The 19,116-nt window shown below is 32.6% G+C and overlaps 1 protein-coding gene across 1 annotated transcript in view; it reads left to right on the top strand.

Moving 5' to 3' along the window:
- The window catches only part of stnB (stoned B), a 73,620-nt gene that overhangs the window by 16,305 nt on the left and 38,199 nt on the right, over positions 1 to 19,116 (top strand). The window contains exons 3-4 of the mRNA XM_089092193.1: positions 15,241 to 15,567; positions 18,879 to 19,012. Coding sequence (XP_088948319.1) covers positions 15,241 to 15,567; positions 18,879 to 19,012 — 461 coding nt within the window. The remainder of the gene's footprint in view (positions 1 to 15,240; positions 15,568 to 18,878; positions 19,013 to 19,116) is intronic.

The following is a 19,116-nucleotide window of genomic DNA, read 5'->3' as shown; positions in this document are numbered from 1 at the left end:
TTTTTCCGTAGAAGATAGGAAAAGTTATACTATGATTGTGATTATTTTCCATGAAGATAAAAAATTTCACTTTCATTCTAAATTTTCTTAAATTCAATTCCGACCTTTCTCAAAGAGATGAAAAAATTTAAAGTTCTATTCCAAATATTTCCGCGGAAGAAGCAAAGTTCAACTTCTATTCTGAATTTTATCAATGAAAATGAAATAAGTTATTGATCAATTCTATTTTCCCAAAATAATAGAAAATATTCCACTTCAATTCAGATTTTTCTCAAAGAGATGAAAAAATTTAAAATATTGTTCCAAATTTTTCTTAGAAGATAGAAAAGATCAAGTTCTAATCTGAATTTAACCAAAGAACACAATTCAATTCTAATTTCTCCAGAGAAAATAAAAAGCTTCCACTTCAGTTTTAAGTTTACCAAGACATTAAAAAATTTAAAGTTCAGTTCTAAATTTTTCCTTAGAAGATAGGAATAGTTATACTTTGAATGTGATTATTTTCTATGAAGATAAAAAGTTTCACTTTAATTCTAAATTTTCTTAAATTCAGTTCCGACCTTTCTCAAAGAGATGAAAAAATTTAAAGTTCTGTTCAATATATTTTCTCGGAAGAAGAAAAGTTCAACTTCGATTCTGAATTTTCTCATTGAAAATGAAATAAGTTATTGATCAATTCTATTTCCCCAAAATAATATAAAAATTTTCCACTTCACTTCAGATTTTTCTCAAAGAGATGAAAAATTTTAAATACTATACTAAATTTTTCATAAAAAAAAGAAAAGTTCAAGTTCTTTTCTGAATTTTACCGAAAAACACAATTCCATTCTAATTTCTCCAGAGAAGATAAAAATCTTCCATTTCAGTTTTAAGTTCACCGAGATATAAAAAATTTAAACTTCTGTTCTAAATTTTTCTTTAAAAAATACGAATAGTTATACTATGATAGTGTTTATTGTCCGTGAAGATAAAAAGTTTCACTTTACTTATAAATTTTCTTAAATTCAGTTCAAAGTTTTCAAGTAGAGATGAAAAAAAATATTAAGTACTAATCCAAATTTTCCATGAATATTGGAAGTTATACTTTGATCGTGAATATTCAAGTTCTCTTCGGAATTTTACCAAAGAACACACTTCAATTCTAATTTCTCCATAGAAAACAAAAAGCTTCCACTTCAGTTCTTTATTTCACAAAGACACAAAGAAATTTAAAGTTCAATTCAAATTTTTCGGTGGAAGATGGAAAAAGTAATACCATAGTTGTGAATATTTTCACGGATGATAAAAAGTTCTAGTTCAATTTAAAATTTTCTCAACGAAGTCAAGGAAAGTTCAAGTTCTCTTCTGAATTTTCTCATTGAAAAAAAAATTAGTCATTGAGTATTTCTATTTTTTACAAATAACATAAAAATTTTACACTTTAGTTCAGATCTGTCTCGAAGAGATGAAAAATCTAAAATACTGTTCCAAATTTTCTCAACGAAGCGAAGAAAAGTTCAAGTTCTCGTCGGAATTTTAGCAAAGAACACACTTCAATTCTAAATTTCTCCAGAGAAAATAAAGATCTTCCAGTTCAGTTCTTTATTTCACAAAGACATAAAGAAATTTAAAGTTCAATTCTAAATTTTTCGGTGGAAGATAGAAAAAGTGATACCATACTTGTGAATATTTTCCTTGAAGATAAAAAGTTCAAGTTCAATTTAAAATTTTCTCAAGGAAGTGAAGAAAAGTTCAAGTTCCTATTCTGAACTTTACCAAAGAACAAACTTCAATTCTAATTTCTCCAGAGAAAACAAAATCTTCCACTTCAGTTCATTATTTCACAAAGACATAAAGAAATTTAAAGTTCAATTCTAATTTTTCGGTGGAAGATGAAAAAAGTAATATCATACTTGTGAATATTTTCACGAAAGATAAAAAGTTCTAGTTCAATTTAAAATTTTCTCAACGAAGTCAAGGAAAGTTCAAGTTCTCTTCTGAATTTTCTCAATGAAAAAAAATTTAGTCATTGATCATTTCTATTTTTCCAAATAATATAAAAATTTTCCACTTTATTTCAGATCTGCCTCGAAGAGATGAAAAATTTAAAATACTGTTCCAAATTTTTCACGGAAGATATAAAGTTCAAGTTCTCGTCGGAATTTTATCAAAGAACACAATTCAATTCTAATTTCTACAGAGAAAATAAAAATCTTCCACCTCAGTTCTTTATTTCACAAAGACATAAAGAAATTTAAAGTTCAATTCTAAATTTTTCGGTGGAAGATAGAAAAAGTAATACCACACATGTGAATATTTTCCTGGAAGATAAAAAGTTCTAGTTCAATTTAAAATTTTCTCAACGAAGTGAAGAAGAGTTCAAGTTCTCTTCTGAACTTTACCAAAGAACACACTTCAATTCTAATTTCTCCAGAGAAAACAAAAATCTTCCACTTTAGTTCTTTATTTCACAAAGACATAAAGAAATTTAAAGTTAAATTCTAATTTTTCGGTGGAACATAAAAAAAGCAATAGCATACTTGTGAATATTCTCACGGAAGATAAAAAGTTCTAGTTCAATTTAAAATTTTCTCAACAAAATCAAGGAAAGTTCAAGTTCTCTTCTGAACTTTACCAAAGAACACACTTCAATTCTAATTTCTCCAGAGAAAACAAAAATCTTCCACTTCAGTTCTTTATTTCACAAAGACATAAAGAAATTTAAAGTTCAATTCTAAATTTTTCGGTGGGAGATAGAAAAATTAATACCATACTTATGATTATTTTCACGGACGATAAGAAGTTCTAGTTCAATTTAAAATTTTCTCAACGAAGTGAAGAAAAGTTCAAGTTCTCTACTGAATTTTACCAAAGAACACAATTCAATTCTAATTTCTACAGAGAAAATAAAAGTTCCCTACTTAAGTTCTTTATTTCACATATACATAATGAAATTTAGAGTTCAATTCTAAATTTTTAGGTTGAAGATAGAAAAAGTAATACCATCCTTGCGAATATTTTTACGGAAGATAAAAAGTTCTAGTTCAACTTAAAATTTTCTCAAGGAAGTGAAGAAAAGTCCAAGTTCTCTTCTGAATTTTACTAAAGAACACAATTCATTTCTAATTTCACCAGAGAAAATAAAAATCTTCCACTTCAGTTCTTTATTTCACAAAAGACATAAAGAAATTTAAAGTTCAATTCTAAATTTTTCGGTGTAAGATAGAAAAAGTAATACAATACTTGTGAATATTTTCCCGGAAGATAAAAAGTTCTAGTTCAATTTAAAATTTTATCAACGAAGTGAAGAAAAGTTCAAGTTCTCTTCTGAACTTTACCATAGAACACACTTCAATTCTAATTTCTCCAGAAAAAATAAAAATCTTCCACTTCAGTTTTAAGGTCCCCAAATAAATAAAGAAATTTAAAGTTCCATTCTAAATTTTTAGATGGAAGATAGAAAAAGTAATACTATGACTGTGATTGTTTTCCATGAAGATCAAAAGTTTCATTTTATTTATAATTTTTCTTAAATTCAGTTCTGATTTTTCTCAAAGAGATGAAAAATTTAAAGTTCATTTCTAAATTTTTCTCTAGAAGATAGGAAAAGTTATACTACGATTGTGATTATTTTCCAGTGAAGATAAAAAGTTACACCTTAATTCTAATTTTATTAAGTTCACTTCCGATTTTTTGCAAAGAGATGAAAAATTTAAAGTTCTGTTCCAAATTTTTCATAGAAGATAGAAAAAGTTATACATTGATTTGAATATTCGACATGAAGATAAGGAGAATCACTTTAATTCTGAGTTTTCTCGAAGAAGTGCAAAATGTTCAAGTTATCTTTTGAATTTTATTAAATAAGTAAAAAAAGTTAGCTCAATTCTTAATTTTACCAATGAAAATGAAAAAAGCTTCCACTTCAGTTCTTAATTCCTCAAATACATAAAAAATTCAAAGTTCTCTTTTAATTTTTCCAAGAAAATAAAAAGGCTCCACTTCAGTTCTGGTTTTTTTCTCAAAGAGATGAAAAATTTAAAGTTCTATTCTAATTTTAAATTAAATTTTGGCTCCTTTGTCTTATGGATTTACCCATCAAATTTTTAAATTAGAAAAGGAGTGACTCGGTCTATGATTAAAGACAATCGTTCAAACTCCTTCATCTAACCTCCAAAACAATAGGTTAGGTTAAGTATAAATAAATATTAATAAATAAATAGAAACATTTCTACATGTTTAAGTTAGGTTAGGTTAACTTATCATGAGTGCTCATGGTAAGTTAGCCTAACCTTTTCCGGCGAGTATGGTTAGGTTAGGTTAGGCTAGATTAAGTTAGGTTAGATCAGGTTAGGTTAAGTTAGGTTAGGTTAGCCTACGGACGCTTCACTTAGGTTAGCTTAGGTCAGGTGAGAGACAGGCAAAAAGTTAGGTGTATGATTAGGTTAGATTAAGTTAGGTTAGGTTAAGTTAGGTTAGGCTAGGTTAGCCTACGTACGCGCGCATACGTAGGCTAACCTAGCCTAACCTAACTTAACCTAACCTAACTTAATCTAACCTATGTGTTCTATGGTAAAGTTCAGAAGAGAACTTGAACTTTTCTTCACTTCGTTGAGAAAATTTTAAATTGAACTAGAACTTTTTATCTTCCGTGAAAATATTCACAAGTATGATATTACTTTTTCTATCTTCCACCGAAAAATTTAGAATTGAACTTTAAATTTCTTTATGTCTTTTGTAAAATAAAGAACTGAAGTGGAAGATTTTTATTTTCTCTGTTGAAATTATAAATGAATTGTGTTCTTTAGTAAAATTCAGAATAGAACTTGAACTTTTCTTCACTTCGCTGAGAAAATTTTAAGTTGAACTAGAACTTTTTATCTTCCGGGAAAATATTCGCAAGTATGGTATTACTTTTTCTATCTTCCACAGAAAAATTTACAATTGAACTTTAAATTTCATTATGTCTTTGTGAAATAAAGAACTTAAGTGGAAGATTTTTATTTTCTCTGTAGAAATTAGAATTGAATTGTGTTCTTTGGTAAAATTAAGTAAAGAACATGAACTTTTCTTCACTTCATTGAGAATATTTAAAATTGAACTAGAACTTTTTATCTTCCGTGAAAATAATCACAAGTATGGTATTAATTTTTCTATCTCCCACCAAAAAATTTAGAATTAAACTTTAAATTTCTTTATGTCTTTGTGAAATAAAGAAGTGAAGTGGAAGATTTTTTTCTTCTCCGGAGAAATTAGAATTGAAGTGTGTTCTTTGGTAAAGTTCAGAAGAGAACTTGAACTTTTCTTCACTTCATTGAGAAAATTTTAAATTGAACTATAAGTTTTTATCTTCCGGGAAAATATTCACAAGTATGGTATTACTTTTTCTATCTTCCACCGAAAAATTTAGAATTGAACTTTAAATTTCTTTATGTCTTTGTGAAATAAAGAACTGAAGTGGAAGATTTTTATTTTCTCTGTAGAAATTATAATTGAATTGTGTTCTTTGATAAAATTCCGACGAGAACTTGAACTTTTTTTATCTTCCTTGAAAAATTTGGAACAGTATTTTAAATTTTTCATCTCTTCGAGACAGATCTGAAATAAAGTGGAAAATTTCTATATTATTTGGAAAAATAGAAATGATCAATGACTAATTTTTTTTTCATTGGGAAAATTCAGAAGAGAACTTGAACTTTCCTTGACTTCGTTGAGAAAATTTTAAATTGAACTAGAACTTTTTATCTTCCGTGAAAATATTCACAAGTATGATATTACATTTTCCATCTTCCACCGAAAAATTAGAATTGAACTTTAAATTTCTTTATGTCTTTGTGAAATAATGAACTGAAGTGGAAGAATTTTGTTTTCTCTGGAGAAATTAGAATTGAAGTGTGTTCTTTGGCAAAGTTCAGAATAGGAGCTTGAACTTTTCTTCACTTCGTTGAGAAAATTTTAAATTTAACTTGAAATTTATATCTTCCAGGAAAATATTCACAAGTATGGTATTACTTTTTCTATCTTCCACCGAAAAATTTAGAATTGAACTTTAAATTTCTTTATGTCTTTGTGAAATAAAGAACTGAAGTGGAAGATTTTTATTTTCTCTGGAGAAATTTAGAATTGAAGTGTGTTCTTTGCTAAAATTCCGACGAGAACTTGAACTTTTCTTCGCTTCGTTGAGAAAATTTGGAACAGTATTTTAGATTTTTCATCTCTTCGAGACAGATCTGAATTAAGTGGAAAATTTTTATATTATTTGGAAAAAGTAGAAATGATCAATGACTAATTTTTTTTCATTGAGAAAATTCAGAAGAGAACTTGAACTTTCCTTGACTTCGTTGAGAAAATTTTAAATTGAACTAGAACTTTTTATCTTCCGTGAAAATATTCACAAGTATGATATTACTTTTTCCATCTTCCACCGAAAAATTAGAATTGAACTTTAAATTTCTTTATGTCTTTGTGAAATAATGAATTGAAGTGGAAGATTTTTGTTTTCTCTGGAGAAATTAGAATTGAAGTGTGTTCTTTGGTAAAGTTCAGAAGAGAACTTGAATATTCACGATCAAAGTATAACTTTTCCAATATTTTATGAAAAATTTGGAACGGAACTTTAAATTTTTTTAATCTCTATGTGAAAAGTTGGAACTGAATTTAAGAAAATTTAGAATTAAAGTGAAACTTTTTATCTTCACCGAAAATAATAACTATCATAGTATAACTTTTCCTATCTTCTACAGAAAAATTTAGCACAGAACTTTAAATTTTGTATGTCTTGGTGAACTTAAAACTGAAGTGGAAGCTTTTTATCTTCTCTGGAGAAATTAGAATTGAATTGTGTTTGTTGGTAAAATTCAGAAAAGAACTTGAACTTTTCTATCTTCTATGAAAAATTTGGAATAGTATTTAAAATTTTCAATCTCTTTGGGAAAAATATGAAGTGAAGTGGAAAATTTTTATATTATTTTGGGGAAATAGAATTGATCAATAACTTATTTCATTTTCAATGAGAAAATTCAGAATCGAAGTTGAACTTTTCTTCTTCCGAGAAAATATATTGAACAGAACTTTAAATTTTTTCATCTCTTTGAGAAAGGTCGGAACTGAATTTAAGAAAATTTAGAATTAAAGTGAAACTTTTTATCTTCATAGAAAATAATCACAATCACAGTATAACTATTCCTATCTTCTAAGGAAAAATTTAGAACTGAACTTTAAATTTTTTAATGTCTTGGTAAACTTAAAACTGAAGTGGAAGCTTTTTATTTCCTCTGGAGTAATTAGAACTGAATTGTGTTCTTTGGTAAAATTCAGATTAGAACTTGATCTTTTCTATCTTCTAAGAAAAATTTGGAACAATATTTTAAATTTTTTCATCTCTTTGAGAAAAATCTGAACTGAAGTGGAAAATTTTTATATTATTTTGGGAAAATAGAATTCATCAATAACTTATTTCATTTTCATTGAGAAAATTCAGAATCGAAGTTGAACTTTTCTTCTTCTGGGGAAATATTTGGAATAGAACTTTAAATTTTTTTATCTCTTTGAGAAAGGTCGGAATTAAATTTAAGAAAATTTAGAATTAAAGTGAAATTTTTTATCTTCATGTAAAATAATCACTATCATAGTATAACTTTTCCTATCTTCTACGGAAAAATTTAGAAGTGAACTTTAAATTTCTTATGTCTTGGTGAACTTAAAATTGAAGAGTAAGCTTTTTATTTTCTCTGGTGAAATTAGAATTGAATTGTGTTCTTTGGTAAAATTCAGAAGAGAACTTGAACTTTTCTATCTTCTATGAAAAATTTGGAATAGTAGTATCATTATCTCTAAAATTACTTTTCTTACATCTCTGACCTTTTTAATAGATATTCTGAACGTTTGACGTTCTAGCATACCCTAAAAATAATGAACACTTAACAAAATAATGCATAAGATATTTTTAATGAAATAAGGACATGTAGAATAATGATATAAAAATATGTTAAATATATTATTATACATTATTAGTACACTTGCGCTTCACTTTCCGTCAATTCATCTTTATATTCATTGATGATATTGTCTGCTAATGTTCTTTTTATTCTGCCTGCAATTTCACTGTCTATTGTCACATTATTTTTACATAGATAGCAGTTTTGGCACATTGACATGATATGATTTATGATGTTGATGCAGCTGTATGCATGTCTTCTTTTTCCTTTTGCTTTCATTCTAATGCTAACACCGGAAGAATTGCGATAAGATCTATCAACGGCTAACATCCTACCAGAACCATTAGCTAGAAGTTGTCCCTCTTCATCAACTATTATTTTTAAGTTGGCATTCTCTTTGACTACTAATTTCTCTGGTAATGTTACTCTCGCATATCTACCACTTGCATGATGGAAATTCTTGGGTACACCAAAGGAATTTAACTCCTCACTGTCATGACAACGTATGCATACATTGCCAATAAGATCTCCGCTTGCACTCGTTTCATAGTTCAGGTATTTCTCCTTGTCAGCGTTCAACACGACAATGATTTTTTCATGTGCACATACTTTCGTTGAATAATTCATCTTCACTTTTTACAGATATGAATTGTGTGTTGATCCTTCCACTGCGGAAAAAAAATACTGATTTAATGCATGCAATAAACTCGCTAGTGTCGATAACCTGCCATAGAGTACCAGTGGAAAAGCCACGTCGTGTCCATGAACAAGCACAGAGTATGATTGGTAGAGCCGTACGCATATTTCATGTCATTTTAAGATACGTAAAAAGTTAAAAAAATAGCATGTTAAAAAATTCAAGAAAGTATTTATGAATTGGGCAGGGGACTCTTAGTGGTTGGAAAATGGGTTTAGGAATGAAATTATTAATGGAACTTGTTCATAAAGTATATAATAAAGCAATAAAAAATTATTTAAAAAAATTGGAGCGGGGACTCTTTGGGGGGCCGAGGGAGGGTGTTTGGGGGACCCTTTGGGGAGGGTGCCCTTCTGTGATCGAAATTTTTACTTTTCAGTTTACTTTTTTTTGCGGCGCATCCCTGCGGCACATCCTGCGGCGCTTTCCTGCGGTGCCTCCCTGCGGCGCATCCCCTGCGGCGCTTTCCTGACCCGCGGCGCATCCCTGCGGCACATCCTGCGGCACTTTCCTGGCCCACGGCGCATCCCGACAGCGCTTCTCTGGTCCGGGGAACCTTTGGGGGCCGGGGGAGGGCCTTTGGGGCACAGGGAGGGCCTTTGGGGCACAGGTAGGGCCTTTGGGGGTCCGGGGGGCTGTGGGGGACGGGTGGAGGGCCTTGGGGACCCCGTGGGGCCTTGGGGAGCCCGATGGGCCTTTGGGGGATCCGGGGATGGCCTTTGGGGGTCTGGGTGGGCCTTTGGGGGTGCCGGTGGCCCTTTGGGAGCTTGGGGGGCCTTTGAGGACCGGGGGCTTCCTTCGGGGTTGGGGTAGGAGGGTTGGAACCCTTTGGGTTGGGTTAGAGGACCTCACAACACTGTTCAAATGAAACTTGTGTATTATAACGACCACAGAGTTTCACCATTAAATTCTCTTCTAAAATCTCTTCCAAAATCTTCTTTTAAAATGTGTCTATCTGTTTCGCCGAAATAAGTCCATAACCTGTCTAAAACGGTTTCGCCCAAATAATCCCTAAACGTAAATTCAGCGTATTCCTTTGTTATTGGCATCTCTGCACTAACGCATTTCAAATTAATAAAAAACCTTTTCGCGCGCTAAAACAATTCATCGCTAAGATGTTTCTTGGAGAACTGTTTCCATGGCCTTTGGTTATTAATATCTTTTGGAGTTCGACCAGTAGAACTGTTCCCGAGGCAAAGACATTAATGACTTGGATCTATTCCTGGAGAAATGTTTCTAGGCAAAAATTTTTAAAGTCTGACAGATGATGTCATTGGTTGATTGATCTGTCAAGAAAGGGGAATTAATTTGTTGTTTCTAAGGGGAATTATTGATTCACGATAGGTGAATTGAGGTCGACAGCACAGGTGTTCCAAGGTCGATGTTGTTGATGTTGTAAGTGTACGCTCTCAGCGAATGTCATGGTCGATGTTGTTGTTGTTGACACACTTTGATTACGCAATCAAGTTCTCGGAAATTCACTTGACCCTCGAGTCATAGATCAATAACATTGTTCCCGTTAGAATTCAATGCGCATGTGCAACCTTCGTTCCGGAGTTATTACACATAGAAACATCAAATAAATCGACCTTGGAAAAAGAGGTCATTGACCGATTACGTAATCATTCTCCCTAGGGAGGCTATGCCCTTATTTGGTGTACTGATCGGAGATACGTTCTTTTGATAACCGAATTTTGTACTCGTGGGACCTTCTGATAGGGTTCTACTTGTGTTTGATTTCAGAATAAAGGCATAAGTCTTCCTTACCCCTTTGTGGCCCAACGAAAGTCACGCTGCCATATTGACTCATCCTTTGATGGCCTTATGGTTGGTTTTCTGGGGTAATTCTAGAGACCTCATTGAAGTCCTTTTTGTTGAAGCTAAAATTTAGTTGAAGTAAAACACAATTTTTTCAATATCAATAGGTAAACAAATTCAAATACATTTTTTTGATTAAAAATAGGTATGAACAAGGGTCTCAGAAAACAGGTCACGTAATAATTACTTTTGAATAGAGATAATTTAAATAAAAAGGGTTACAATTACATTTACAGAAATAGATATGTAATTTTTAAAATGTGTTGTTACCGGTCTTTTTAACCATTATATAGCCAAAAAGCATATATTTCTTTATAAATATTTACGTCTGAGAGGGGCAGGGGTTCAACTCCTAAACTAATCAAAGGAAGAAAAACAGTTAGGGATCTATTCTAAGGGATCTATTATATTGCTTAGATTAGAAGTTAAGTGATTTTGTTATAAACAATTTGGAAAAACAAAGACGAGGCATAGCTAATAAAATCAGAGGCATGTTTTTTCACTCATCAATGTGCTAAGATCTTACATCTTATGTCAGAAAACACTTAAAAGTGAAATCTTTGAACTAAGATCTTACATATTTTGCTGTTTTTATGCAAACGTCTTTCATCATTCTGCTCTGATCAGCGGTCTGAGAACAATGATGAGTAGATCATCAAAGTTCTTTGATCATTGTTCTATATAGCAGAAAAGTGGCGTTCTTCACGCTTTTTGCTAACATTAGTGAGTTGTAAGATCTTAGAACAAAGATGAGTTGAAAAAACGATAACCTTTGCATAAAGATGCAAGATCTTAGATGTAAGATCTTAGTGCTGAAAAACGGCCCTCAAATGTTTCTTTTCGATGTTCCGATGCTCATGTCGGGAATATCCGCCTGATTATCATAACAAATAACTTCCCGTTGGCAATCAAAAGTATCTTAAACAAAGAATCTATAGACATTTGGAAGAAGTGATAAAAAAAATGGAAAGTAAGAAATACATAAATAAATAAATAATCATATTGTTAGAACTGTTGCCGATAAAATTATTTCAACATTGACGTCTGTTAAGGGTCTTGTAAAGAATACAATTTAAGTGGAATGTATTTTATTATCCTTAAAATTGGTACTATCAGTACCTAAAGCTTAGCTTTGAATAGCTGCATGCATGCAATGTTCAGAATAAATTGGTAACAAGACCTAAGTTACATCCCAGCTCTCAAATTTTGATCCAAGATTATTGTTGCACTAAAAAGCTAAAAAAAACAAATTTTTGGCAAAGTTAATACGAAATTACTTTAGATGACATGAGGACATTATATTTTTTTTTCTTCTGAAAGCTAAAACCCTTTTTAAAAGGGTTTTAAGTCTTTATCTCATTTTAAAGTCTTTTACCAAAAAGGGTAAAAAAGTCTTTGTTTATTACAAAGGAAAAAGTCAACTACACTAATCCAAATTAAGAGTCACAACTAGACTAAAGATGCAGTGTAAAAAAAAAATGATTTTTTACAAGGTGTAATTGTCTGTTAGCGCCGTCAAAGGATTAGGCTCTAATATTCATTCCAAAAATTAATTATCACTGTAAAAGAGCCTGTAAGAAGAAATTAAAGTGGATTAAAAACCGATATCAAGGATTTCGGACGAACAAAATCGAAACTCAGCAAAACATTGATGAAAACAGAGGATCATGTTACTGAAAGAAGTTGTATAAGTCCCTGACGATAAAGATTCTTACAGCTTACCTTTCATGCTAGTACTTATGAAGATTCAAAAATTCAAATCGACTTCCCTCTTACATGACTGGGATTAATCTAATGATGGATTAAATTAGGGGACGTTACAGATTGTCTTTATTGCCTGTTATGTCAAGTACTAACCATCTGCCTTACTGCAGAAAACGCTATACACAATGAATATTTACAGTTTTTCCAAACCACAGCAGCTTGCTATAAAATTTGGGTGTTTGTAACTTTTCGGTTAAAATTACCATAGATGCATGTATATAAAAGTACCGTATTGCCGTATACGTAATTAAAAATAACTGTGTAGTATGGTAAAATACAATTTTTGTATGATTATACATTTTCATATATTATAAATTTTGTGTGTTTACTTATATGTAGGAGTTACTTATATTTAGCAATCATAGGCAGCGCAATAGCCTTGCCTAAGTAAAGAGCGAAGTGGCCTCTGTGGATTATAAAATGAGAAAACAAATTTTTGTCAACTGAAAGTAAGGAGCAACATTAAAACTTAAAACGGACAGAAATTATTACGAATATGAAGGGGATTGCTCCTCCTCCACACCTCGCTCTTTACGCTGTAAACTTGTGAATGTAAGTCTTGGAACAGGAAATATGCCACCTAATTTCAATACAAGTCAATTTTATTTTGTAATTTATATTGGGTCTGGGAAACTTTAAATGGAGCACACGGTTAGGTAGGATTTATGATACAACACTAAAGTTTTTATTTCTTTAAAAAAAGCTTCTTTTGTTCTAATTAAACAAACATAGTGTTTCAGGATTCGTTCTTAAAGAATTGGGACATAATTTAAACTATAGCATAAAGAACGATGTATTGAGGAGGAAGCAACCCCCTCATATACGTAATAATTTCTGTTCGTTATAAGTTTTAATGTTGCCCCTTATTTCAATTGAAAAAATTGTTTTTTTTTAATTTTTTATCGTTTTTTAAATAATGCCAGGAAATATGGCTACATCTCCATGGAAAAATCCCTCCACCCCACAAATTTATTCTCTAGAAAATTGAATCCTGGTGAAAATTTACACCGAACAATTATCATTAACATCAACACGCGTAAAATTGAGTTGGCAAAGAGAAAGCAAGACATAAGAAGAATTTTGTATAGAAATTCTGGCAAATTCCCCGTGTGTAAAATTGCCCTTGGAAAATTTACCTCCTGGAAACTTTCCTCCCCGTAGTAAATTACACTCATGGAAAATCCCAGCAGCGAAAAATCCCACCCCCACACTAAAAAAATACATGCATTTTTACTATACGTAAACAATGGTCAAATTGTGTAACTTAAAGACCTTTCTCCTAGAGCTTTGGGGGGTCAAGATATCTCCAAAGGCATAGTTATTCGACCTTTCAACTCTGCTGAACAAATTAGCTATCGCAAAGTTCTGATCAGGCGATTTTGAGAAAAAAGGGCCGTGGGAGGGGGATTTGCCTAGTTGCCCTCCCGTCTTTTTGATCACTTAGAAAGATCACTAGAACTTTTGATTTCCGTTTGAATGAGGCCCCTCCCGATATTCTAGGGTCACTTGGTCGATACAATCACCCCTGAAAAAAATACGTAGGCCTATCCGTGAACTTTTTTCTGGCAAAAAATACAAATTCCACATTTTTGAAGATAGGAGCCTGAAACCTCTATAGTAAAGTTCGCTGATACGTTGAATTTGATGGTGGGTTTTACATTAATGTCCTATGACTTTTAGGGGATGTTTCCCCAGGTTTTGAAAATCCAGCAAATTTTCTAAGGGTCGTAACCTTTGATAAGTAAGACTAAACCTAATTAAACTTATATATTCGAAATCAGCATAACAATTTGATTCTTTTGATATGTTTATTGATATCAAAATTCCGTTTTTTAGAGTTTCGGTTACTATTGAGGTGGGTCGCTCCTTACTTACAGTTCGTTACCACGAACAGTCTGGTCTGTTGTTTTTTTTCGCCGGGCACTTCGCATGGACAGAGTTGTTGTAGAAGCCTTTTTAAGAGTCAATATTGATTGGAGCCCTCCCCCTGAAGCCCCTGATTCCCCTTAAAAAATTAATTTTTAAATATTTTGTTCAGCATACATGAAAGGTCCAATAGCTACGATTCTGGGGATAATATCCTCCCCAAACCCATTAGGACAAGGGCTGGTAAGTTATGCAATTCTCTTGTTGTTTACTTATAGTGTTTGGTTTCTGGGAAAAGGGTGCATGTTTGATCCTTGGTGTCCCAAAATACTAAAGACATTAAGATGAAGCTCTCAAGGAATGCTGAGGGGAGTTTTGAATTAAATCAAAATGATCCATATCCACGCACGATGTCAAAAGGGTATATCTCGGGAATGGAGTATCAAGTTGAAACTTTCAGGGAGTGATTAGGGGGATGGTCAATTTACGAAAATATAGTATGTCTATGCAACTACTACTGCTATTAGTATTACTACTACTACTACTACTACTACTGCTGCTACTACTACTGCTACAACTACTACTACTACCACTACTACTACTACTACTACTACTACTACTACTACTTCTACGACAACTATCACTACTACTACTACTACTACTAATACTACTATTACTACTACTACTGCTACTTATACTTCTATTACTACTACTACTACTGCTACTACTACTACTGTTACTACTACCTCTACTATTACTACTTCTACTGCTACTACAATTTTTGTTATTAATGCCTCTACTGCTGATACTGCTACTATTTCTTCTAATACTACTACTACTACTACTAGTACTACTACTACTGCTGCTACTAATAATACTACTACTACTGAGGCTAGGAGCATTAAGGTGAACCTGGAGTATTAAGTTGAAGCTTACAGGGCATTTTTAGGGGATTGTAAAAAAATCCAAACAAACTATGTAGATGTGGGTTATTTAAGGAATGTCCCAGCAACACCTTGGGGTATTAAGCTAAAACTTTCAGGGCTACTAATACTATTGCGATTTTTGCTATTACTTCTACTACTGCTACCATTGCGAAAGGTTTGACATGATCAATGCTGGTTCAAGCCTTTTTTATGCGATACAATTGTCTCTTGACTAAGAAATACATATTTTTTTTAGATCACAGCTAGAAAAGACACCGTTTACGGTGCCACCTGCCTTAGCTCCACCACCAAAGCCCGCAGAATCTGTGCCAGTGTCAACGAACCCATTTTTAGATCCAGTTTTTGCTGCCAAATCACCTGACCCACATGTTGGTTTCGTGGCAGCTCACATGGGGGCTTATAAGAGACCCGAAAGGACAGACTCGCAAGAAACTCCACCAACTCCACTTTTTGATGAAGATGTTTCACAGCCACTTGAAAACTTTCCAAGGACCAGCTACGAGGGAAAGATATGGGAAATGCAGCTTAGACAACCTGCTAAGAAGAAAATAACTTCTCAAAGGTACCTATATACAGATTAAATAAATAAAAACAAGTTTTTTCAACTTAAAATAAAGAGTAAAATTAAAACTTAAAACGAACAGAAATTATTACGTATATGAGGGTGGGGATGTGCTCTCCTCATTCCATCGATCTTTACGCTAAAATTTGACTTTCTGTTCCAGTTATTTAAGAGTGACTCCTGAATCACAAAGGCCGTTTAATTAAAATAATAAGCTCTTTTAAAAGTTCTAAAAGAAACTTCAGCGTAAAGAGTGAGGTATTGAGAAAAGTGAAACCATTCCCCCCCCCCTCATATAGTTAGTCATTTCTGTTCCTTTTAAGTTTGCTCCTTACTTTCAGTTGATTTTTTTTTATTATTTCATTTCTGATCGTTTTTTAAATGATGCTGGACAATCCGGCTCTCCCTCCATGGATAATTCCTTTCCCCCACAAAAAATTCCTGCATGGAAAAATCCTCCCATGTAACCACCTCCCTTCACCAGAAAAATCCCCCTAAAAAACGGCTGTATACTTCCCAATAACCAGTACTATACGTTGACAATGGGCAAAGTCCATACCTTTCAGCCCTTCCCTTGGACACTGTGGGGGGTCATGAATCCTCAAAAACACAGTTATTAGATCTTTCAACTATGCTGAAAAAATGGCTATCTCAAAATTTTGATCGGGTGACCTTGGGGAAAAAATGAGTGTGGGGGTGGTGCTAGCCGCCCTCCCATATTTTTGATTACTTAGAAAGGGCACTAGAAATTTTGATCTCCGATCAAATGAGCCCTATCTAGATCTTCTACGATCACTGGTTCGATATGATCACGCCTGGAAAAAAAAAACCCAGAAAAAATACAAATAAACACGCATCCGTTATCTTTCTTCCGGCAAAAAAAAAATTCAAAATTCCACTGTTTTGTACGCAGAAGCCTGAAATCTTAACGCAGGGCCCTTTGACATGCTGAATCTGATGTTGTAACTTTCATTAAGATCACCTGATGTTTTGGGGGCGTTTCTCCACTTTTTTCAAAAATTGGAGCAAATATTCTCAGGTTCAAAAATTTGACGAATCTTGCATATTTTGAACAAGCATCAAAATTCGATTCTTTTGATGTATCTATTGTTATCAAAACTCTATTTCTTTGAGTACTATTGAGCCAAATCGCTTCTCACTTACAGTTCGTTACCACGAACTGTTTGATATAGTTTTTTTTTATCAATTAATATTCACAGCAATTCATCATTAGTTAGTACATAATTTAACAGTAAGTATTACTTTTCTGATTACTTTTCTGAAAGTCAGTATAACACCAAAACATCTTGCCAGTTGGTATATGCGAGTGTCTTATTGGCCAATCACCTTTCAAAATGTTTAGACTCATAATTTTACTGTTTCAAGCGAAAATAAATAAAATGTACCCAGAACTATGTACCAAAGCCCCCCTCTTGCATCTTTGCCTGACTAGATCCATGAGAACTATTCATACTAGCTGATGAAACTTTTTTAAGTTTCCATAACAGTTAAAAAGATAAGACTTTAAGCAGTACCTCGTATCCTCGAAGGTCGGAATAGAAAAAAAAATAGTAGCTACGAATAATCTATGGTATCCAAAGTATAATAAAATCGGCCTAATGCTCAACCCGAAGCCCCTTGGCTTATTAAAAAAAAAACTTAATTCCTTGGCTTATCAAAAAAAGAATTATTTGAATTGGCTGCAGGTCGATAGAGTTAGTTGCAGTTACTTTTTTTTGAAAAACCAATCATAAATCGAAACTCATCGGTTCACAATTCAGTCACAATTGGAAACAAAATTCATGAATTTCTAGAAAACGAAAAATTGAAGAGCGGTGCCATTATGGGTACAATCCAAAGAGACGTTTTTGCTTGTTTTCATAAAAATCTGATGGAACTCATAACTTCTAATTTCAGCTCAGTATTAGAGTTTTATAATAGCTGTAAATTGGGAATAGGCTGCCGGACACTTTGGTGATAAGTATTACTATTTTTCAAAAGCCCTAAAACTCCAGCAATTCTAAACTGCCCTGGGTATTGACATGGGCAAATTAGTAAGGAATGACTAAAGACCTGTTTTAAATATTTACAGATAGCTTCGACAGTATTTTCAGAATGCGTTAAACCACACAGGTCCATGAATAAGATTAAAAAGGCGGCATTATGGTAAAAACCATTTACACTGTGCAAAAATTATGTTTATTAATTTCAATTATGTTTGTCAATATTATATATATATATATATATATATATATATATATATATATATATATATATATATATATATATATATATATATATATATATATATATATATATATATATATATATATATATGTATATATTGCAAAGATTGGATGGATTGAAGTCAGTAATGACTACTATGATTATGCAGGAGGGGGGGGGGTAAATACTCCTGGACACATGACGTGCAAATTGAGGATCCTAGAGAAGCAATCCGAGATGGGAGTAACAAGTTTTCCTACGGGTACCAGTTCTGAGGAACTAGTTATGCTTGCTGCTGATGGCTGGCGAGTGGTGGGTGACTCTCCCCTCTGTTTCGAGGGACTAGTATTCCCTGCCCAAATCAGTTGGAAGCTTGTGGGTAAGGTTCTTGAAATGGAGGAAACTCGGTGGTTGACACCTTTACACGACCAAGGAAGGCTCTTTTGTAAAGGGAAAGAAAAAAGAGACAGGCAAGCCCTAACTCACGACACCGTGCCCTACGTGGACACCAAGGGCGTAGCACTATTGGTGCTTTATCTCTGGGCTTATCCTCGACTTTACAAATTCACCCATAGCAATAATGAAAATTAGTTAAAATTTATAAGTTTTATAGTAGAGCAAAAAAACTCAAACATGCGTTTTGAATTTATGGATGGTTTTGATGATTTGATGAACAATTGTTTCTACAAAGAAGGTGTAAGGTATATCTGGACTTCGAAACAGAAAAAGGACAGTTTTCAGGTTAAAATCTCAAAATTCTTACTATTCCAGGATTTTAGAAAACGAGACAAAAATTAGTTAGGAAAAAATGAAACTGCTTATTTCTTGAAAACTGAATAAGGAAACAGTGTCGATCGAGTGCATATCATTAACTATGCTGATTCATAAATAGAAATGCCACGTAACGCCTTTTTAATTTCTTGCCGCAATTTTGTTATGGTCCATACAAAGTTTTTAAATTATTTTACAGATTTTTATTGACCAAAGGTCGTACATAATCACCGCCTCCGGCCATGCATATGTTTAAAACCTCCTGTAGTCCACTATTTTTAGAATGAGAGAGAAGTGAGAACAACATTTTTCAGGTTCTGGAAAAAGGTGTTCGTCAAATTTCTGATGCAAAACAATATCCCAGTTATCCAGCTGTTTACAAACAAAGAAGATAAAGAGCCGTTCCAAGAGCTTCCGCTTCAACCTTGTTATTCCGTCTCTGACATAAGTAAGTTCTCCTCTCTTTTGTCCTTTGACCAGACACTCACTTTTGGACAGAGTTTACCCCTCCCCGAGATAATGTTGATTATTTCTTATTACCTACATAATGAA

The sequence above is a fragment of the Artemia sp. Qi Xiang Cuo genome, chromosome 7 (assembly GCF_049724085.1).
Source record: "Artemia sp. Qi Xiang Cuo chromosome 7, ASM4972408v1, whole genome shotgun sequence".
In the NCBI taxonomy this organism is placed as follows: Eukaryota; Metazoa; Arthropoda; class Branchiopoda; order Anostraca; family Artemiidae; genus Artemia; species Artemia sp. Qi Xiang Cuo.
The sequence above is the reverse complement of the archived record's forward strand: the minus strand, read 5'-3'. Positions and strand labels throughout refer to the sequence as shown.